Genomic DNA, 25959 nt, shown 5'->3' on the forward strand with positions numbered 1-25959 from the left:
CCGACCGCTCCTCCGGGGTATGTAATAATGTAATAATGTGCATATGTATAATAATATGGATATGTATTATAATGTGCAAATTTATAATGCATCAAAACCACACACTAAAGCGTGCTGAAAGCGCTACATTATGACCCCCGTCAGTGGATCAGTGTGCACTTGATTTTCATTCTCAGCTCCCTCGGGAGTATGAGCCAAGCTTCCTGTGAGGCACTGGAAGGTTAACAGTTACATGACTATCTCATCCTAACAGGTACCCTTTCACTGCTAGGTTAACAGTGGCATATTTTGAACATTCACCTGCCTAAGGAGACACCATGTCAGCTATAGTATGGGGCAGGACCTAAGCACCAGAAACTATCAGGAGGCAAGCTGCTGAATGTGGTCACCCACTCAACTTCTCATCACGTCCAATGATGCTTTACTTCAATTCAGTTGTGACCTGTGCGCTGTACACAGGACCATGTGCTGCCATATGTAAAGATTTAGCAAATATGTAGACATACAGGGAAGTTTTGTTAACCACTGAGCATTTGTCAAGTTATTTATGATTCAAGACAAGTGAGTGTTGATGTAAGACCATAAAGATTTCTGTTGAGCCATAAAGTTCAGTTGTCTTTTAATACAAGTATCAACTAATGGGAGTTGTAATTAATAAGGTGATGATTGTAACTGATTGTAAAGGTCCAGTTTCCACCCTTGAGACAAAGCATCAAGTGTCAGCTTCATGATATGCATAATCAGATCCTTGCTTCTACCACTGAGACTGGTCAGTGTACCAGGATGAAGAAGACTATATACCTGTTGTGTTATCTCCCCTTGACCTCAAATGGCTTGCTGTTGCTATGCATCGTCTTCAGCTTCATCAGTCTTTTTGCCAGAACAGATCTCCACCTGCCATAGAAGGCTTGGACACCCACAGTCATGCTGTTGGGACTAGTTAGACAATCTCCTCATGGTGTGGAGACTACACATGGATGATTAACATACACTTCTTCTGTTTAACAGTGCTGCACAAACTCTAAATAACCAGCAGAGATTACAGCTTGGAACATGGTCGAGTGAGTGAGTGAATTGGGTTTAGCAACGCTTTGAACATTATGTCAATTATGTCACAGCATGTTAACAAGGTGGGCAGAAAGCCAGAAGTGATGCAGTCCTTTTTTCACTTTGGCGAAACCCACAAGCAAGGGTATGTGCTGACTAACAGAGAAACATAATCAGGGCAAGCTGGGATTCCAACCCATGGTCACAGGTTTAGGCTGAAGGACACAACTCGGCACAGGGAATTCCAGCACCTTAGATTCTTGGATTCATGTATATTTCACACATGAGAAAGTTTTGTGTGGACCCACATATATCTTCACAAATACACCCAACACCCCCTATCTAATGTATAAAAAACTATAACAAATATATTACAAAAGTTTATTCCTCTAAAAAAGGGTAAAGTTTTGGCACAGAATGTTCCACGTCAATGATAGTACACGATTCATCACAGAACAGCATAAAAATAATTATAATAAATATATATTCATCACAATCCACCTATAACTTTCTGGAAACAAAACAATCCAAATATTTGAGACATGATATGAATAACATCTAATTATTTTAAAAACTTAAAAGTAATAAATAAAAATCTGAAAATTACAAACACAGAAATGGCACTTATATCAGCAGATCTTATTTTTCTAAATGAAGCTGTTCATCCCTTCAAGGGGTAGTGTTGGATGTCAATCAGTGAATATTTTTGATAATGATAATATAATGTGTGTATTTGTAATGTGCTGGAGCCCATCCACAAGATGCAGGCTCAAAGCGCTGCATGGCAGGAGAAGAAAATTTGGAACAGATGAGACTTGATGAGGATAACTTGATCAGAAGAGGAGGATCAGTCCACAACTGTGGAGCAAGGAGTGAGTGAGTGAGTGAGTGAGAGTGAGTGAGTATGGTTTTACACCGCTTTTAGCAATATTCCAGCAATATCACGGCGGGCGACACCAGAAATGGGCTTCACACATTGTACCCATGTCGGGAATCCAACCCAGGTCTTCGGCTAACAAGCAAATGCTTTAACCACTAGGCTACCCGACCGCCCCTGGAGCAAGGAAGCTAAAAGATCTGTCCACATAGAGAAGGTTTATACTGAGGAGCTGTCAGAAGACGAAGGTTTTCTGATCTATTGGATCTTTATGGAAGACGTGGGAGGAGCAGCTCTGAGAGACGATGGTGCCATCTCATTCTGATGGAGCGCTGATAGTTGTGATTGATGTGGCAATAAATGTTTCAAAGTGAGACAAGCGCTACAACCTTCCCAAAGTAGTCATGCTACTTGCTTTGTCTTTTTTATCATTATTATGATATAGCAATCAGCATGTCCGTCTGTCCATCCATCCATTTTCTGGAGCAGAACTCCTAAACCGTTGAATATTTCTTGTTGAAAGTTGCTATACAGATCTATCTATTGGTGAACTAGGGCCTTTTGAACTAGGGCATCTAAGTGGGGTGTAAGTAGTCAAACTCAATTTCCGAATTGCAACAGACTGGGGGGATATGTCATCTCCTGATAATGACTCTTGGTCTTAATTATTTTACAGATTTAAAGTAATACTGTCTTGTTTGTCATTGTTTGATAGAAATATTGCCAACATAATCAATTCCAAGCTAACAATTATTCATTCCTTTCATGTGTCTTTGGCTTACGTAATTCCACATTTACCAGCTGGAATTATTCAGCATTAGACATGTTAGAAATAGCTTTGGATGGAATAGGATATGATTTGGTTATTTGAAACACACACTTGATTACAAGGTCAATGCAAAGAGCAAAATGATACGAAAAGAAATATTCAGAAAAATAACATTGTAAATAATATATTCAAGAAACAAAGAAAATAAATTAAAACTTGTTAATATGAGAGCCTGGTTGACTGGTGTTTACAGCACACTAACCACATGGGTGCTAGGTATCCAGTAACTAGTCCAATCTCTGGGCTAAATCATTCACAATCATTCCAGTTAATCAAATCGTACATACTACTCAAAACAAGTCACAGAACACCTGACTCCTTCATAACACTATAGTATGTATATATGTATATATACCTTGAAAATGGCTAAGCACCACTCATATATTTTCATATATTGCCATCTTTCATGTAACTGTTTGAAATGTATGGAATTACAAGTTTGGCTTACAAATGCAGGGTTAGTTCACTGTGATGGTTTGAAACAACAGCAGACTCTATCACACCAGTCACATACATTAGTCTTTCACACCACAAACACACACACACACACACCAGTAAACACATCTACATCAAGTTTGGCTTACAAATGCAGGGTTAGTTCACTGTGATGGTTTGAAACAACAGCATACTCTATCACACCAGTCACGTACATTTAGTGTTTCACACCACATACACTCCCACCAGTAAACACATCTACATCAAGTTAAAACAACAACAACAACAAGTCAGCACCAAACGCCTTGCCCCTGCAAACCAGAGGCTGCCGCCCTGACAACTGATTATATAAATTTCATTAGTGGCGCATAAAATACCAAGAACCCATTGCTTGTGAGGTATCTTTTGCGTTTCCATAACATAAATGTAGTTAAAAAGACAAACATCACACTATAACATAGATTTCAAACAATAAATGTATCATACCCATATGAGAAAATTTACCCTTGGTATCAGTTCCCTGGAAAGACGTATCTCTAGCCAACAAAGATAAACATTATCTGTTCGCTGATAGGGAAATATTCTTTCAGATCTTGAACTTGATTCTTGTTTCAAATCCAAATGTTTACAAATTCAAACTCAAATGTTGAAAAACCTTCCTTATTCGTCATGGACTGCTCGACCTCTTTGAGAATTTTTCCTCATAGATCAAACTGATGAACATCCTTGATAAGATGCCAACTGTCTAACTGTTGTCCCTAGTTGCACAGAAACTTGAATGGCCAGCATAAACACACCTGAAACAGAAAATACAATGAGATGTAGCCTCTGAGGTATGTTTCATCTTGATTCAGTTTAAGGCGGTTCATATCTATTGATTTGTCTCACCAATCAGTGTCCAGGGATAACACTAGATCTATACAGCATGTGACGGTAAACTAAACCTAAAGGGAGTTGGTCATACATCATCTTAACAATATGTCTGTACGAATACCTGACACTTTTTTATGGATAGAAACTGTTATTCTTTGTACGACGTTTCAGAGCTACTTCTTGCTCCTTCATCAGGTGAATGCCTAGCAAGTGCACACAGTACTATATTAGGGCTGGGATGAATCCTGATTTACAACCTGGGTACCCACCACCCTATTACCCATCCCTGCCTGGGTTCTCGCTGTAGGTCTCAAGAGATAGGTAAAAAATGAACAATTGGGAATAGTCTGACCATAGCCCTGGACAAAATATATTTAGAAACGCATATAAAACAATCTGGTCATGCAGACACTGAAGTTGACTAAAGTTTTATCTTTATTCAAACATATAAAAGTAAGAAGGAATGGGTGCCTTGTCAGAAAGAAATGCGAACATAAGTGACTTGTAGTGTAACAATATAGTTCTATATCATTTTTGTCTTTGACCATAACCACAGGTCCGGGTAGTCCTGTGGGTACCCGGGTCCTACTCAGTACCCACCCGACCCGAGGACCCGAGTGCCCGAGTTACCCGTCCCAGCCCTATACTATATATAGTACAGCCCTATATAAATCAAGATGTTTACACAACACAAGGTGGGATGAATGTATACAAAGATAGCAACATAATGACAAAGCCAATGACATATTAATAATGTACAAAAGATAACAATATAATGACAAAGAACAACAGAAGTTGCTATCCATAAAAAAGTGTCATGTTTTCATGTTCTCCAAACTTCTAAATGCCTAACAAAGACTTAAAATGTCAGCAATTGTACAGCATATCCTCTGAACACACAAACATGTGGATATTTACATTGTTGAAACAATTTCATATGAACTTCTGTTCTGAAATATACAAGTATTAGCTGGAGTTTAGCGGACCATTCCACAACATACTTTTACCCTCATGCACAAAAAATCACACACTGTCACCTTCCACTTTGTTAGTGTTGGCCTTAAGGTCCGTTGGAAATAAATGACTTTGTACCATTCCATGTTTCAGTAGAGTACATATACCGTATTCGACGCAATAAGCGCCCACGGCGATATTTGCTAATATATTGGCTAGTGAACAATCCCAATTCGCTCTCCTTCCGATTGATCAATGTACACAAGACTTATTTATTCGCGTATAATACGCACTCGTGTGTTATATGCACCCTTAATTATGGGCAATTAAATTCTGGAAAAATATATCTGTTGTATATAAACATATCAGGCTGTCAGCATAAACCACGAAATATATCTTCAACTTCTTTTTCACAGTATTCTCCATTTTCATAGTATTCTAGTAAGAGCCCCCTATTTCTAATTTTGAGAGCGCCCTGGGCGCTTATTACATCGAATACGGTATGTTAACCTACATGATCAGCTGGAAACCAGACTGTCCACATCAACCATGTTCATAGTAGGGCTGGGACGTGTCCAAATTTACTACCCGGGTACCCGCCCCCTATTACCCGATCCTTACCAGGTACCTGCTGTAGGTCTCAAGAGATAGGTACAAATGTCCGAATGGGAATAGTTTGACTGTAGACTGGGCAAAATGTATGTAGATACTCTATAAAACGATCTGGTCATGCCTGACTGAAGTTGTAGCTTTGTTCAAACATATATCAGTCAGAAGGAACGTGTTCATTGTCATGAAGAAATGGGAACATTAGAAGCTTGAAATTGTGACCACTTGACCACGTGACTAACCACGGGTCCGGGTAGTCCTTTGGGTACCTGGGTCCTACTCAGGTCCCACCCGACCCGAGTACCCGAGTACCCGAGTACCCGAGTTACCCGTCCCAGCCCTACCGGTATGCATCATCAGATGGTTTTATATTCTTATCAAAATAGTTATTTCAGGCCTCCGGTAAAACAATTCCCAATCAGAGATTTTGTACCCAAATCTGGAGACCTAGAGCAGGTAGGGTCAGGTTATGAGGGGTCAAGTACCCAGTTTAAATTTTAGAATATATCGTACAGACAAATAAGTTATATTGATACCAAAAGAGGGCGCTGTAAACACTCGCTCTGAAGCCAGACCTGCCAGGAATAATTTATCAGTTTTTGAAAGCAATATGATCAAGATAGAAGATGTAGAATAGCTCCTTCATTATGTTATTGTTATTTTGATAAGCATGTCATCAAATGAAACATACATGGTATTAGTTTTATTATGTTTAATATATGTATTAATACAATATCAACAAGCCCCCAGGATCTGCAATGTAAATATTAGCGATGGCCATGGCTTACCCACTCTGCTCTAACTGCTCAGGAAAGAGTTCAGTAGGATTAGTGTGTAAACACTGATTGGCAAGCCTGTCTATGTAATGCGTGCGTATAAAATCATGCAGTGGTTTAAGTAGTGCAGTGGCATCTTGAACATGCAACCTCTTACATGATGCTGATGTTGTTAGTATATCTCATCATCCTCAGATCCATCATCATCATCATCATCATCATCAGATGTCACTGCATCAGAGCACTCAGCACTGTGATCCCGAATGTGGAGACCTCGGAGGTTGAAGTTTGCAGTGGAATTGGGGAAGAACACGTCTGGGAACAAAAAGCTGTTAAACTGAAGATCTCCTGAGGTCCTAGAGGAACTTGGCTTAGTCTTCTGCTGGATCACCTCACTAGCTTCATCAACATCATCGTGGTGCTTCTCATCCTGACTCTGTACGTCTGCTTCATCATGACTCTGTACGTCTGCTTCATTATGACTCTGTACGTCTGCTTCATCCTGACTCTGTACGTCTGCTTCATCATGACTCTGTACGTCTGCATCACTCAAATGGTTTACATCACCCTCATTCTGAATCTCTATGTCTGACTCACCTCGTCTTGGTGTGTTGATTGGCGGAAGCGGTACTCGATAAGGAAAGGGAGGTAACCCTCTCAACAGCTGGGTGTCAGATAGGCTAGACGAAACTCTACTGTTACATGGAGATCTGACTGGACTTGACGGAGACCTCTCCAACTGCCGATCAACTCCAGACAGTTTTGCTGTAGGTGGAACAAATCTATCTAACCTAGTAGTTCTATTGCACTCTGTGTTGCTGCCAACTATGTGGTTTTTGCTTTCTTCCTGTTTGTTCTGAATGCCAACAGGGGGTAAAAATATTTTAACCTCATATCTTTTAGTGTTAGTCAATCTATCAGAGGACTTTTTCTTCTTATACCGTTTCCTCACCTTGCGCCTGGTCCCACTGGAGGATCCGGCAACACCGACTCGACTTTGTCTCTGTTTGAGACGCTTGAGGTAGGCAAGTGGAGGGGCCATCTTTGGGTGTTCGATGTGGAGGCCATTCATTTCAGCCATATTGCGCAGCTTGCGTTTGTACAAGTCTACATTTTTCATGAAACATGGAATTCGGACACAATCCATTCTTGCAATTCTCTTAATACGAGGAATTTCATCTACACAGATTTTACCACTCATCAACAAGTGGAAGTCAATAGAGTCGACATTCCGCAGAATCTGCACAGCACCTAGGAGCAAAACAACAAAACATATTTTTTGTGAGGAAGAGAATTTATAGATGTCAACTTCTTTATCAAGAGGAACACAACGTTTCGGAGTATATGCTTCATAAGGTGAATAAACGCTATGAGCCAGAGAACATATACATGTACCATCGGCTATTACGAGTTTATGTCCCCTTCTATGTCTCTCATTATTTTGACCAGTCAGATTCCATCACTCATATCACTTTCATTTGCTTCAAACAAAATGGCTGCACTGTCAAGGCAATCTGCTCGATAATCAAGATCTATATTGTAATAAAACGGGTCATGTGAGCACCTTGATTAAAAATATGAAAGAATTAGCCAAACATCTGTCGATGCCCAGTTGGTGGTACACATGCTTTGGAAATCCTGCAGTTGACCGTAATCTGCACGTTAATAACCATGTTGTTAATGAACCAGATGTCGAGTTCGTTATGCGATTTTGATTGAACTATGCATTGAATGGTTAGTCCAACCAAACTGTAACTCCATAATTGCAGCCTAGTTTGGAAAGGGTGGAAACTGGACTTTTATAGTCAGTTAACTCCCTTGCTTTAGGAAGATGGTATCTGTTAAAAAGAACAGTTCATATCAAATTTTAGACCCTGATTTTATTTCATAATAAAATTCTCAACAATCTTGAATTACGGAAAGGATCATACCCTACATGCAACCCATGTATGACCTTGAGCTTGGTGCTGACCCTACCTTCAAAGTAGCACTGATCCTTGCCGTATCCTCCCAGGTCGTTAGGGTCCGACAGACCACGTTTTACACGCATCACATGTTTCCAACGCTGTTCACGGTTTGAGATGTAGCGACCAAGATGATCAAATAGCTGTTTGAACGTCATCTCTGCCGACTTGCACGCTGTGTCTGTAACCAAGCAACAGTGTAACTGACCCTGTATGGGTTCCAATGGAGGAACGTCTCCCAGTACACACATACAGTAGAACATGGAGATAACAAACTACAAGGGACTGGAGAAATCTGTTCATTTGTCCGTTGTTCGTTATATACGTTTTCGCTCGGAAACGTCTGCCATCTTGGATAAAACAAAACACAATACACGTAATTGCAGCATTGACTTGTATTAGCAGTGATCACTTTATAGCATTCAATTGATAACATTTCATAATATTCATTTAATAACATTAAACTCCCAGGTCATTTTTATCCTTGTTTATCAAATATGTATTCAGCACTTCACGGTCTACTTATGGGGAGTGTGTAGTTGGTGATTTTGCTCTGGCTTCGTTTTGCTGACTGCAATCGTGAAACTGCATAGGTATAAGTTTTGTTTTACAGACAAGATTAGTCCAAGTACATGTACGGGTAAGAATAACATAATCCAAGTTTAACAAGATTTAATCGTCAGCACTGATTGTGCTGATTCGCTGTGTTTGTGTTTATTCGCCGCTGATTGCGCGTAGTCAATTTTATAAGATAATATATAGGAGGTAAATCAGGGATTTTGTAACAGTTTGTTGCATCCGTTTGTTCTTTCTTTCTGTGTTTGTTATATCCGTTTTCTACTGTATATTAAGATGGATGGTCATGACTATATCAGAGAGAAGATTATATTAAAATGAAATACTCCGTGCATGACAAGTACTCACAGTACACAAGGGCAGGCAGATACAGGAAGTTGCTGTTGGCCCGCAGTGCGGTGTGGATGGCCGCCAGACCTTCTTCGGTGCACATGCCCTCAAACGAGCTCATCCCACGCAGGCCAAACCTCTTCCTGTCCGAGAACCATGGCTGAAGGCCATCATTGTACATCCGGAACTTGAACGGTTAAGAAAATAGTCACACAACTGGTTAATCACACAACATATGCAGGATGTAATAATAATAATAATAATAATAATAATAATAATAATAATAATAATAATAATAATGATGATGATGATGATAATAATAATGCATGCCCGAAGCGCACAAGAAAAGATTCAGTTCAGTCAATGAAGGCAAACTTGACATGGTGAGTCTTTAATCGGCGTATAAGATCTGGAAAATTGAGTTGGCGAGTGAGACCATGATTTCATTTTTTCTTTTATGAATTCTATAGCCCTGATAAATAAATGTTCTTCACCAATATCCACAATCAAATATTATTTTAAAAATGCTAATGGTCAATTTCATATGTGATATTTACTGATAACTTTAGGGCATATAAACATAGTGTGAAATATAATGAAATAAATTTAGTTTTGAAGTAAACGTTTATCCTTCACAGAGCAATCTCTCATGTCCTTCAACTGAAGGGTGATCAGGGCAGCTGTAACCTTGATGGAACCATCACTATATCTCAAACAACACTATCTCCAACAGCAGCTGTAACCTTGATGGAACCATCACTATATCTCAAACAACACTATCTCCAACAGCAGCTGTAACCTTGATGGAACCATCACTATATCTCAAACAACACTATCTCCAACAGCAGCTGTAACCTTGATGGAACCATCACGATATCTCAAACAACACTATCTCCAACAGCAGCTGTAACCTTGATGGAACCATCACTATATCTCAAACAACACTATCTCCAACAGCAGCTGTAACCTTGATGGAACCATCACTATATCTCAAACAACACTATCTCCATCAGCAGCTGTAACCTTGATGGAACCATCACTATATCTCAAACAACACTATCTCCAACAGCAGTTGTAACCTTGATGGTACCATCACTATATCTCAAACAACACTATCTCCAACAGCAGCTGTAACCTTGATGGAACCATCACTACTCGGTATATCTCAAACAACACTATCCCAACAGCAGCTGTAACCTTGATGGAACCATCATTATATCTCAAACAACACTATCTCCAACAGCAGCTGTAGTTACTGGATAATTCCTGCAGTTCAGCGGTTACCTCATGATCAAAAGAATGAGGTTTATTTTAAAATGAAGGATACAAAGTGTGTGCCGACTTCGTGGTCCATGAGACAACCAATCCCTTGTTCCCGGACGTAGGGGTTCTCCAACGAGCCATTGAGCCACAGTGAGTACTTCCTGGCCTCTGGGCGGTTACACTTAAGCAGCGGACCCTGCCATACCATCCGGGCACTGAAACACACAAGTCAACATCGTGAGATTGCAAGCAGTTTGGGAAAAGGGTGTGTGTGCTCAGCTATTTTGAAAAGGGATGGGTTGCACGTAAAATATGATAAATGCGTGGAAATAATTAAGGAACAATTTGCATTTGTTAGCCCATAAATAGTCAATAAATTCTTTTTTTTGTTGAAAACATGACACTTAATATATAGTTACCGTATTCGACGTAATAAGCACCCCGCTCTAATAAGCGATATTTGCTAATATACTGGCTAGTGAACAATCCCAATTAGCACCCATTCTGATTGATAAATGTTCACAAGGCTATTTATTCGTGCATAATATGTTTGTTATATGCACCCTTAATTATGGGCAATTAAATTCTGGAAAAATATATCTGTCGTTTATAAACGTTTATGCATAAACCACGAAAATTAACGCTCTTTGAACTCTGTTGTTTTTCACCAAAATAATATTCTAATAAGAGCCCCCTATTTCTAATTTTGATAGCGCCCTGGGCACTTATTATGTCGAATACAGTACATTATTTTGTATGTCAACAGGATAAGTATGCTTCAAAAGGTGAGGTGCGCATCTGGATCTGCATCTGGTGTGAATGGTTATCGCCACTAGCTGCATCAGATATATCATCGCTGCTGAATTTGGAAGAAGTGTTTCAACACAGGATGTTACTGCTTTGGGGAAACCTGTGACATAGGTGTGGTGTTGTCACAAAGGAAATAGTATTTGGTATTATCTTAGATTCAAACTCACAACCGGTGGATCCTGGCTGCAAAGTGCGGAAACAATGCACAGCACCTTGAAATACTGGATCACTCTTCCAGTGACAACTGTTCACCTCCACCTGCAGGTTGTGATAGGACATGATTTCTCCTGCTATGAAACCACACATATCTACCTGCATGGTAGGGCGTTATACCACACTTATCTACCTGCATGGTAGGGTGTTATACCACACATATCTACCTGCATGGTAGGGCGTTATACCACACAGATCTACCTGCATGGTAGGGTGTTATACCTCAAATATCTACCTGCATGGTAGGGCGTTATACCACACATATCTACCTGCATGGTAGGATGTTATATCACACATATCTACCTGCATGGTTGGGCATTATACCACACATATCTACCTGCATGGAAGGGCGTTCTATCACATATCATCTACCTGCAAGGTAGGGTGTTCTATCACATATCATCTACCTGCATGGTAGGGTGTTATATCACATATCATCTACCTGCATGGTAGGGTGTTATACCACACATATCTACCTGCATGGTAGGGCATTATACTACACATATCTACCTGCATGGTAGGGCATTATACCACACATATCTACCTGCATGGTAGGGTGTTATATCACACATATCTACCTGCATCGTAGGGTGTTATACCACACATATCTACCTGCATGGAAGGGTGTTATATCACACATATCTACCTGCATGGAAGGGCATTATGTCACATATCATCTACCTGCATGGTAGGGTGTTCTATCACATATCATCTACCTGCATGGTAGGGTGTTATATCACATATCATCTACCTGCATGGTAGGGTGTTATACCACACTTATCTACCTGCATGGTAGGGCATTATACTACACATATCTACCTGCATGGTAGGGCGTTATACCACACATATCTACCTGCATGGTAGGGCATTATACCACACATATCTACCTGCATGGTAGGGCGTTATATCACATATCATCTACCTGCATGGTAGGGTGTTATACCACACATATCTACCTGCATGGTAGGGCATTATACTACACATATCTACCTGCATGGTAGGGCATTATACCACACATATCTACCTGCATGGTAGGGTGTTATATCACAGATATCTACCTGCATCGTAGGGTGTTATACCACACATATCTACCTGCATGGAAGGGTGTTATATCACACATATCTACCTGCATCGTAGGGTGTTATACCACACATATCTACCTGCATGGAAGGGCATTATATCACATATCATCTACCTGCATGGTAGTGTGTTCTATCACATATCATCTACCTGCATGGTAGGGTGTTATATCACATATCATCTACCTGCATGGTAGGGTGTTATACCACACATATCTACCTGCATGGTAGGGCATTATACTACACATATCTACCTGCATGGTAGGGCGTTATACCACACATATCTACCTGCATGGTAGGGTGTTATATCACACATATCTACCTGCATGGTAGGGCATTATACCACACATATCTACCTGCATGGTAGGGCGTTATACCACACATATCTACCTGCATGGTAGGGCATTATACCACACATATCTACCTGCATGGTAGGGCATTATATCACACATATCTACCTGCATGGTAGGGTGTTATATCACACATATCTATCTGCATGGTAGGATGTTATATCACACATATCTACCTGCATGATAGGGTGTTATATCACATATCTACCTGCATGGTAGGGCATTATACCACACATATCTACCTGCATGGTAGGGTGTTATACCACACATATCTACCTGCATGGTAGGGCGTTATCTTAGATATCATCTACCTGCATGGTAGGGCGTTATACCACACATAACTACCTGCATGGTAGCTAGGGCATTATACCACACATATCTACCTGCATGGTAGGGCATTATACCACACATACTAGTATCTACCTGCATGGTAGGGCATTATACCACACATATCTACCTGCATGGTATGGTGTTATACCACACATATCTACCTGCATGGTAGGGTGTTATATCACACATATCTATCTGCATGGTAGGATGTTATATCACACATATCTACCTGCATGATAGGGTGTTATATCACATATCTACCTGCATGGTAGGGTGTTATACCACACATATCTACCTGCATGGTAGGGCGTTATATCACATATCATCTACCTGCATGGTAGGGCGTTATATCACATATCATCTACCTGCATGGTAGGGCGTTATATCACATATCATCTACCTGCATGGTAGGGTGTTACACCACATATCATCAACCTGCATGGTAGGGCATTACACCACATATCTACCTGCATTGTAGGGCATTACACCACATATCATCTACCTACATTGTAGGGTGTTACACCACATATCTACCTGCATGGTAGGGCATTACACCACATATATCATCTACCTGCATGGTAGGGTGTTACACCACATATCTACCTGCATGGTAGGGCATTACACCACATATCATCTACCTGCATGGTAGTGTGTTACACCACATATCTTCCTGCATGGTAGAGCATTACACCACACATATCATCTTCCTGCATGGTAGGGTGTTACACCACATATCATCTACCTGCATGGTAGGCCATTACACCACATATCATCTACCTGCATGGTAGGGCATTACACCACATATCATCTACCTGCATTGTAGGGTGTTACACCACATATCTACCTGCATGGTAGGGCATTACACCACATATATCATCTACCTGCATGGTAGGGTGTTACACCACATATCATCTACCTGCATTGTAGGGTGTTACACCACATATCATCTACCTACATTGTAGGGTGTTACACCACATATCTACCTGCATGGTAGGGCATTACACCACATATATCATCTACCTGCATGGTAGGGTGTTACACCACATATCTACCTGCATGGTAGGGCATTACACCACACATATCATCTACCTGCATGGTAGGGTGTTACACCACATATCTTCCTGCATGGTAGAGCATTACACCACACATATCATCTACCTGCATGGTAGGGTGTTACACCACATATCATCTACCTGCATGGTAGGGCATTACACCACATATCATCTACCTGCATGGTAGGGCATTACACCATATATCATCTACCTGCATGGTAGGGCATTACACCACATATCATCTACCTACATTGTAGGGTGTTACACCACATATCTACCTGCATGGTAGGGCATTACACCACACATATCATCTACCTGCATGGTAGGGTGTTACACCACATATCTACCTGCATGGTAGGGCATTACACCACATATCATCTACCTGCATGGTAGGGTGTTACACCACATATCATCTACCTACATTGTAGGGTGTTACACCACATATCATCTACCTACATTGTAGGGTGTTACACCACATATCATCTACCTGCATGGTAGGGTGTTACACCACATATCATCTACCTACATTGTAGGGCATTACACCACATATCATCTACCTGCATGGTAGGGTGTTACACCACATATCATCTACCTACATTGTAGGGTGTTACACCACATATCTACCTGCATGGTAGGGCATTACACCACACATATCATCTACCTGCATGGTAGGGTGTTACACCACATATCTACCTGCATGGTAGGGCATTACACCACATACCATCTACCTGCATGGTAGGGCATTACACCACACATATCATCTACCTACATTGTAGGGTGTTACACCACATATCTACCTGCATGGTAGGGCATTACACCACACATATCATCTACCTGCATGGTAGGGCATTACACCACACATATCATCTACCTACATGGTAGGGCATTACACCACACATATCATCTACCTGCATTGTAGGGTGTTACACCACACATATCATCTACCTACATTGTAGGGTGTTACACCACACATATCATCTACCTACATGGTAGGGCATTACACCACACATATCATCTACCTGCATGGTAGGGCATTACACCACACATATCATCTACCTACATGGTAGGGCATTACACCACACATATCATCTACCTGCATTGTAGGGTGTTACACCACACATATCATCTACCTACATTGTAGGGTGTTACACCACACATATCATCTACCTACATGGTAGGGCATTACACCACACATATCATCTACCTGCATGGTAGGGCATTACACCACACATATCATCTACCTACATGGTAGGGCATTACACCACACATATCATCTACCTGCATTGTAGGGTGTTACACCACACATATCATCTACCTACATTGTAGGGCATTACACCACACATATCATCTACCTGCATGGTAGGGCATTACACCACACATATCATCTACCTACATGGTAGGGCATTACACCACACATATCATCTACCTGCATTGTAGGGTGTTACACCACACATATCATCTACCTACATTGTAGGGTGTTACACCACACATATCATCTACCTACATGGTAGGGCATTACACCACACATATCATCTACCTGCATGGTAGGGCATTAAACCACATATATCATCTACCTACATGGTAGGGCATTACACCACACATATCATCTACCTGCATTGTAGGGTGTTACACCACACATATCATCTACCTACATTGTAGGGTGTTACACCACACATATCATCTACCTACATGGTAGGGCATTACACCACACATATCATCTACCTGCATTGTAGGGTGTTACACCACACATATCATCTACCTACATGGTAGGGCATTACACCACACATATCATCTACCTACATTGTAGGGTGTTACACCACACATATCATCTACCTGCATTGTAGGGTGTTACACCACACATATCATCTACCTACATTGTAGGGTGTTACACCACACATATCATCTACCTACATTGTAGGGCATTACACCACACATATCATCTACCTACATGGTAGGGCATTACACCACACATATCATCTACCTACATTGTAGGGTGTTACACCACACATATCATCTACCTGCATTGTAGGGTGTTACACCACACATATCATCTACCTACATTGTAGGGTGTTACACCACACATATCATCTACCTACATTGTAGGGCATTACACCACACATATCATCTACCTACATTGTAGGGTGTTACACCACACATATCATCTACCTGCATTGTAGGGTGTTACACCACACATATCATCTACCTACATTGTAGGGTGTTACACCACACATATCATCTACCTACATTGTAGGGCATTACACCACACATATCATCTACCTACATGGTAGGGCATTACACCACACATATCATCTACCTACATTGTAGGGTGTTACACCACACATATCATCTACCTGCATTTTAGGGTGTTACACCACACATATCATCTACCTACATTGTAGGGTGTTACACCACACATATCATCTACCTACATTGTAGGGCATTACACCACACATATCATCTACCTACATTGTAGGGTGTTACACCACACATATCATCTACCTGCATTGTAGGGTGTTACACCACACATATCATCTACCTACATTGTAGGGTGTTACACCACACATATCATCTACCTACATTGTAGGGCATTACACCACACATATCATCTACCTGCATTGTAGGGTGTTACACCACACATATCATCTACCTACATTGTAGGGTGTTACACCACATATCATCTACCTACATTGTAGGGTGTTACACCACACATATCATCTACCTACATGGTAGGGCATTACACCACACATATCATCTACCTGCATGGTAGGGCATTACACCACACATATCATCTACCTGCATGGTAGGGCATTACACCACACATATCATCTACCTGCATGGTAGGGCATTACACCACACATATCATCTACCTGCATGGTAGGGCATTACACCACACATATCATCTACCTGCATGGTAGGGCATTACACCACACATATCATCTACCTGCATGGTAGGGCATTACACCACACATATCATCTACCTGCATGGTAGGGCATTACACCACACATATCATCTACCTGCATTGTAGGGTGTTACACCACACATATCATCTACCTACATTGTAGGGTGTTACACCACACACATCATCTACCTGCATGGTAGGGTGTTACACCACACATATCATCTACCTACATTGTAGGGTGTTACACCACATATCATCTACCTACATTGTAGGGTGTTACACCACACATATCATCTACCTGCATGGTAGGGCATTACACCACACATATCATCTACCTGCATTGTAGGGTGTTACACCACACATATCATCTACCTACATTGTAGGGTGTTACACCACATATCATCTACCTACATTGTAGGGTGTTACACCACACATATCATCTACCTGCATGGTAGGGCATTACACCACACATATCATCTACCTGCATTGTAGGGTGTTACACCACACATATCATCTACCTACATTGTAGGGTGTTACACCACATATCATCTACCTACATTGTAGGGTGTTACACCACACATATCATCTACCTGCATGGTAGGGCATTACACCACACATATCATCTACCTGCATGGTAGGGCATTACACCACACATATCATCTACCTGCATGGTAGGGCATTACACCACACATATCATCTACCTGCATGGTAGAGCATTACACCACACATATCATCTACCTGCATGGTAGGGCATTACACCACACATATCATCTACCTGCATGGTAGGGCATTACACCACACATATCATCTACCTGCATGGTAGGGTGTTACACCACATATCATCTACCTGCATGGTAGGGTGTTACACCACATATCATCTACCTGCATGATAGGGTGTTACACCACATATCATCTACCTGCATTGTAGGGTGTTACACCACATATCTTCCTGCATGACAGGGCATTACACCACACATATCATCTACCTGCATGGTAGGGTGTTACACCACATATCATCTACCTGCATGGTAGGGCATTACACAACATAACATCTACCTGCATGGTAGGGCATTACACCACATATCATCTCCCTGCATGGTAGGGCGTTATATCACATATCATCAACCTGCATGGTAGGGCATTACACAAGATATCACCTACCTGCATGGAAGGTCGTTACACCAGATAAGTGTGAGGGCATCATTCAGAAGATTTTCCTCCAGGTAAGATGTGACGATCTCAGATGCCTCGATCCGTGTTACCCTTTTGCCGTAAGCCTGAGCCAAAAAATTCTCTCCCTCACCAAACTTCTTCCTGACAGTTTCCAGAACATATTCTGCTTCTGACAAAAGATCAAACCGAATCTGGCCCTTGGACTTGGTGGTCAGTTCCTGGACAGCCTCGGAACTGTCGGTGTGGTGGAAGTCGGGGGTCTTGCCGTGTCTGAGGAAGCGTTCCTTCTGTTCCTTGAGGTTGGTGGGACAGATCCCCCCGCCATGTTTCAGCGGATGATCCTCGAGCACCCGCACTTTGCTGCTGCTGCTGGTCTGGTACTTACTCTGCTTGTTCTTCTTCGTCATGGCAACCAGGCTGATGAACTCCACAACCAACTCTCACCACTTTCATCTACACACCAAACAAAGAAACAAAGGAAAATGTAGAGTCTTGGTTAAATTTAAAACATTTCCAGATGTTGTAGGACAGAATCACTAATATGGTTCTATCCCAACACACAGGTCTACAGTGATAAAGAGGAAACCTTTGATAGCTGCTTAGAAGACAGAAGAACATGAAGACATGAAATGTTTTATCCATGTCTAGGTGATTAAGATGACTGGTCAAGGTTGTCCGTTTTCCTTTCATACCACGTCCAAACCATCAACATATTTCGTTATTATACATTACCAGACAGACAGGATAGAGGCTGTCTCCATTTTTTTCAGAATATTGCTGGCCAAATTATAGGCAGGAAATTTTAGAATAAAGCCTCATCCCAATTTTTTGTCCTGTTATCAGTGAAACACAAGTGACCTCGACCACGCCATACCATTTTAACATGAATTGAGAATTTAATTCCCATTTAGGAATGTTTACTGACATTTACTGCAGATTTGGGGCTGAATATTGGCCTCTGTGCACATCAAGATAAATATGTGCTGATATAATATAATATCATATGATATTAGTCGTTAAAGTCTGGTACCAGGCAAGCAATGCGGGCATCATTAGGTTCTCCAGCGTCTGTAAAACAAATGAAATACAAAGACAAACTGCCTTACTCTCACTGTGATCCCCCATGAAGTAACAACGCCAGTCCCTGCTGACCAGTACCTACCTGTGTCTGTTATACCTGGACATCGCTTCCTACCTCGGCTTTATAACAGTTTACCAGTGTGTGTATGTGTGTTTTCTCCATGGAGAGTCACACTTCAGCTTGTATCAATAATTAAACCAATCTATACAGTTGGCCTCGCTCTCCTTGTGTCTGCCAACAGATCAGATGTCCTCCCACCTCTTCCTGAATACATCATTAATGATGTACTGATACAGCAGCATGCACACCAGCAGCATCACAACATCGTCAGGGGACTGTATACAAACAGATGGTGTGGAAGGAGGATTTGCCTGATGAGATTACTTTCAAATTGTGATACTTTGGATGGATAAGTCTATTATATATTGTAAAAATCTTGTGATAATTATCTCTGTGATTCTTTTCCAACAGCTTCTTAATACAAGCAAACAATTTATGAAGTTTATCATCAATGATATCTGAGTGAGTGAGTGAGTGAGTGAGTGAGTGAGTGAGTGAGTGAGTGGGTGGGTGGGTGGGTGGGTGGGTGGGTGTATGGATGTGTGTTTGTGTGAGTGAGTGGGTGGGTGAGTGAGTGAGTGAGTGAGTGAGTGAGTGAGTGAGTGGGTTTGGGTGAGTGAGTGAGTGAGTGAGTGAGTGAGTGAGTGAGTGAGCACAAATCAAGAAACATTAACAGGACGAATCTGGGAGTCAAACCCATGATCATAGGTTATGGCAGGTCTAGACTAGGTCTAGAGGGTCTGCCTGGATAGTGTGCATGGGGTTCAGTCCCTGCCCATGTCATACCAAACGATGTCAAAATATGTTGTTGACCTGCCTGGAGTTTGGCATTTAGGGGCTAAAACAAGGACTGGTCAGCTAGGAGTCAGTATACTGCATTTGAGTGGGATATTCATCTTAAGCTTAAGGGACATGACATCTCAATGTGCTAGCACTATAAAAACTGCATTAGTAAGTGAAAGTAGCCACACACACACACATGTGCATTCATGACGCTATAGAAGTGCAATAATCTTGAAAGTGACGTAAAACCCCATTTCACCTCAATGTCATCTCAGACAAACCTTAGTGATGCAACTCAGTACAGCGAAAAAAGTGTTTAAAGCAAAATGAACGTTGAACTAATAACATCCAAAATGAGATGCAGACTCAACATGAAAAATATGTTGTTTTGTTTCGGTGATTTAATATAGCCTATTTAAGGTGTTGAAACATAGAAGTGAAAATCGTTTTCAAAAACACAAAAGAATAGCATGTTTTAGCCAGAATGTCAGTGACAACATTTTGCCATTTTCTGCAGAATGACCCAAGTATTTGATTGTGTTCACAGAAATTGGGCTGACTCAAGTAATCGATTCCAAAGTGCAAAATGATGTACCTTGATGTAGTAGTACATTACACCTTGTTCAATTATCCATGTGACCTTTAAAACCTATGAAACACAATGAAAATATTGTCATGAGGTGTGATCATTTGGTATGACCCAGACTAATCCATTTTACCACATGGGTAGCAGGCATTGGCAACTTGGAGAACTGAACAGTAGCATTTGTGATTTTAAGGTATCTGACAAATGGTCGGAGACTAGGGCTGGGATGGGTAACTCGGGTACCCCGGTCGGGTGGGTACTGAGTATGACCCGGGTACCCACAGGACTACCCGGACCCGTGGTTAGTCACATGATATATTGTCTAATGACTAAAATTATCTGGAACTCTATGGTTACACTACAAGTCACTACTGTTCGCGTTTCCTTCTGACTATGCACCCATTCCTTCTGATTTTTCATATAGTTGAATAAATATATAACTTAAGTCAACTTCAGTGTGTGCATGACCAGATTGTTCAATACATGTATCTAAATATGTTTTGCCGGGGGTATGCTAAAAAAGTTCCCAATCAGACATTTTGAGATATCTCCTGAGACCTACAGTGGGTACCCGGGTAGGGTAGGGTATTAGGGGGTGGGTACCCGGGTAGTAAATTTGGATAGCAGGCATTGGCTGCTGGGAGAGTTCAACAGTAGCATTAGTGATTTTATGGTACCGTATTCGACGTAATAAGCGCCACGGCGATATTTGCTAATATATTGGCAAGTGAACAATCCCAATTAGCACCCCTTCCGATTGATCAATGTACGCAAGACTTATTTATTCGTGTATAATACGCACTCGTGTGTTATATGCACCCTTAATTTTGGGCAATTAAATTCTAGAAAAATATATCTGTCGTATATAAACAGTCAGGCCGTCAGCATATACCACGAAATTTATCTTTCAACTCTGTTTTTTCCACCAAAATAATATTCTAATAAAAGCCCCCTATTTCCAATTTTGAGAGCGCCCTGGGCGCGTATTATGTCGAATACGGTATCTGACAAATGGGTGGAGACACACTTGTATGTGTTATACGCCACAGGTTTTCTTTCTGTATTGCTTATGTAATTGTTACAGTTTGTATGTGATGAAAGTGTTTGAGACATACAGTAAACCACGAACACACTTATAACAAACTGATGGATATAATAAATTGTTCTTTTGGTCCCGGCCATTTGCCATATATTTTATCATATAAAGTTGATGGATATAACAAACATGCTCATAACAAAATAACGGATATAGCGAACTCACCTTGTGGTCCTGTGTGTGCTCTGTCAATGGTATTGTTTAAGTGTATAACAAACTGTTTGATAGGCATTACTTAGAAGTTGACGGATGACAAGATAGACACAATATTACGGATAACAACTTCTTTAATACTGTGAAAAGCGACGTTTCTGTATAGATCCTTATACCGTTGTCAAGCAAGACAAGGATATAAGAGTCTTGCTTGACAACGATATAAGGATCTATACCGAAACGCCGCTTTTCACGGTATTAAAGAAGTTGTTATCCATAATATTGTGTCTATCTTGTCAAGTGTATAACAAACTGTTAATCCCTGAGCTAAGCTCCTTACGTGTCACGAATCTGCCTATCAAAACATCCGTAGCCAAATGCTGCCATTCAAAGCGTCAATAAACAATTGAAGGCAATTGATTTACTCTAAGGTACTGACACCTTGTCTTCAAATTACACCCTCAATTAACATTAGTAACACAGTGATTGAAGTGGATATATTGTGTACATGTACAGTGCACACTTTTGTTATTTATCGAGTAGCATGATGTCAAATGACTTGATAAAAGATGTCTGACGGTCGAAATGCATATAACGATGGATATAACGAACTAAAATTAGTGTTCCTTTGAGTTTGTTATAACCATAGTTTACTGTAATTCATTCAGTATGCAAACACTTAAAGAGTGCTGAATGCACACAATTGTGTTTATAACAGGGAAGAAGATGGGGAGATGACGACGTTGGACTTTGTGTTAATGTTGTTTAACGCCGCAATCTGAACTATTCCAGCTATATGACAGCAGTGTGTACCGGTAAATAATAAATTTCTGGAAAATCCAGTGATTGAAATCATGAGCCGTGTCTAATGCCCTTGACAAGTCACCAAGCCTGATCCAACTAGCATCGGTTACTGGGGAGCTGTTATTCCCTAATGACCAGTCTAGGTGTTGATGTAATAGGAGTGAGTGAGTATGGTTTTCCGCCGCCTTTAGCAATACTCCAGCAATATCACGGTGGGGGACACCAGAAATGGGCTTTACACATTGTACCCATGTCTGGAATCAAACCCGGGTCTTCAGCGTGACAGGCGAACGTTTTAACTACTAGGCTACCCGACCGCCCCTTGATGTAAGCCATGGGTACATTGTCTCAGTAGACTGCCCATTGATTTGTTTGTTTGTTTGTTTGTTTGTTGTTTAAGCTGCACAATGCAATATTCCAGCTACATCACAGCAGTCTGTAAATAATGTATTATTACTAGGTCTGCATGGAAGATGACCCCAAAACACATCAAAGATGTTGATAATTCTAACTATCCAAATAAGATAGCTACACGATATATCACAATGAAGAACAAGCCTGCTTTATTTCATGATAAAACATTGTTCTATCATGACATCATTTCTGGAGATTCGAACATGGACTCGCAACTTGATAATGTTGTATATTGGACAACGTTATTTTTTAGAGGGGAGTGTCTGGTGAGTAACTCCCCATAGAAGTATCTGGACAACAGAGATAAACATGATGGCCAAACGATTGTATCCAAAAGCAGGAGAGATATGACAATCGGTATTAGGAGAAAGGTGAGGTGAGGTGAAATTGGGTTTAACGTCGCGTCCAAGATTATTGCACTTACATAGCGACGTGCATGCACGTGTATGTGTGTGTGTGTGTGTGGCTGCTTGTACTAGTCCGGACTGATGCTGATTTATAGTGCTAGCTCACTGAGATACCATGCCGCAGTTTAACATGAATACCCCACTCAGACACAGTATACTGACTCCGAGCCGACCAGTCCTTGTTTCAGCCCCTTAATGCCGAGCGCCAGACAGGGTAACAACAAGTACAATCTTTTAACGTCTTTTTGTATGAGGCGGCCCGGGATCGAACCCTGGACCTTCCGCTCTCCGGGCGGACGCTCTACCACAAGACCACGGAGGCGGTCTGTTAGGAGAAAAGGTTCAGGTAATCGATGTGAGGATTGTGACAATATGCGGGAAATACCCACCTGTGCACAAAAGGACTTGTCCGCCATTGCCGAGGTCGGATTCTATTGAGGGAGTCATCATTATTAAAATTTGGGTAAATATTTTTAAAAGCTGGTACATTTTATCATCATCCTTAAAGAGGCTGTTAATAATGTTGATATCTCATATAAGAAATAAACAACTCCCACTCATCGTTTATCTCATAAATATTTCATTGTTAAGCTTGGAGGTCATCTTCCATTCAGTTCTAATAATAATATTTAATCATTATTTACAGAAAATTACAGATTCCATGTTCATTATTTGAATCTATTATTACAAGCATTCTGTCAAACACATCCATCTCATGCAATGGAATGTTACATTACACACCCTTCGCTTATTAAAACCAATGAAGAAAGTAGATTCTTCATTATATTGCTTCGTCTATGCGAATTTGCACTATTGTGGTGGTGTTAAATTGTGTTTGTTCATTGTCAACAATATATTACATTTTTACACTATGATGCCTTGGTTTAAAAGTACATCATACTCTTGCATCAAGTAATAAATGACCTAATTACCTGGACTGACCAGATACAGATGCATAATCAATTTGTTTCTTGTCAACCGAGACCCATAGTCGGGGGCGTGTCACCTGCTTCCGTGTAACCAGGGACGCCATGTTCGGTCGGCAAGGGGATTCCCCACACGTCACAGGTCACGTGAGGCGTTCACCTGGGCATATCTCTGACGCGTGTTTTCAATGGTTACTCGCGGACGGAATTCCGTTAAGTGATGCTATCCGTAACAGCATTTCCGAGGCGACTGATATAACTCTACTATAGAAGTAAAGTTGAGTTTAAAGGAAGTATAATTGCTTATCGATAAGTATCATAGGGGGCGAGATGTCCGTAGTTATGTAAGACATTAAATTACGAAGTAAGACGAGTTCTATGGATGAACAACTTCTTTATTACAAGAGAGTTCATCCATAGAACTCGTCTTACTTCATCACTCCAATTTCTAAATGCCACTCAAAGAAATTAAATTACGATACCACGGCATAATGATTTCAGCATTAATAACTTATGTGAGGAACAGTTTTACTATTTATTCTGTATTTTATTATCAAAATAATTAATTCATTTATTGAGATCAAGAATTCGAATTGTTTAACAAGTGATTTATGACATAAAAAAATATATCAATGAATGATTATAATAATATAATGACATAATACTCACAGTTATTTCATGATGTGAGAAATATCGATTTGTGATTTAAATAATCCATTGATTGATATGATAAGGTAAAGAAGTATTACATAAAAATGTATTCAATAGTACCCCACAGTATCGAAAGTTATGCTCTTCGAACCCGTGAAGATCCGGGTTAGAATTGGTCTTCATCAGCCCATGCTTGTTGTAAGAGGCGCCTAACGGGATCGGGGTATACTCTTCGTTAATAAACACTGCACAAAAATATTTGTGGATCATCGGAAATATAAACAAATGGATTGGGTTTTTTTTCTTAACTAATGGATTCATATTGAGAGAATCTTAGTTGAACACCTTATTCTACAAGTACACATTAAATTATATCCAGGAAATAAATGGTAGCGTTGCGTCGGGGACGTTACGATCGCTGCGGCGTGGTTCAGTTATAAGTCCCCTGGAGGGCTGACTGGCTCTCAGTCCTTTCATTTGGTATGTACAGTTTATCTTGTTCAACGTGGCTAATCTGTTCCGTGTGTGATAGGGCATAGGGAAATCCTTCTTAAGTAC

The 25959-nt window shown here is 40.7% G+C and overlaps 1 protein-coding gene across 2 annotated transcripts; it reads right to left on the bottom strand.

Annotated features, from left to right (window-relative positions):
* Positions 1-1416: 1416 nt before the first annotated feature.
* Positions 1417-24879, bottom strand: LOC124138291 (uncharacterized protein KIAA0895-like). Of its 2 annotated transcripts, none has more exons than XM_046504881.2 (7): positions 24757-24879; positions 18429-18893; positions 10598-10748; positions 9289-9457; positions 8378-8545; positions 7353-7651; positions 1417-3985 (listed from the first exon to the last, which is right to left on the bottom strand). In XM_046504881.2, exons 2-7 carry the CDS (start codon positions 18845-18847, stop codon positions 3947-3949), a joined length of 1245 nt encoding a protein of 414 aa, XP_046360837.1. In that variant the 5' UTR covers positions 18848-18893; positions 24757-24879; the 3' UTR covers positions 1417-3946. The 2 variants fall into 2 exon arrangements, with proteins under 2 accessions (XP_046360837.1, XP_046360836.2); XM_046504880.2 differs by having other exon boundaries at positions 6558-7651.
* Between the last annotated feature and the right edge of the window lie 1080 nt (positions 24880-25959).

Source organism: Haliotis rufescens, unplaced genomic scaffold (genome assembly GCF_023055435.1).
Source record: "Haliotis rufescens isolate VD_foot unplaced genomic scaffold, xgHalRufe1.0.p SCAF_5, whole genome shotgun sequence".
NCBI lineage: Eukaryota > Metazoa > Mollusca > Gastropoda > Lepetellida > Haliotidae > Haliotis > Haliotis rufescens.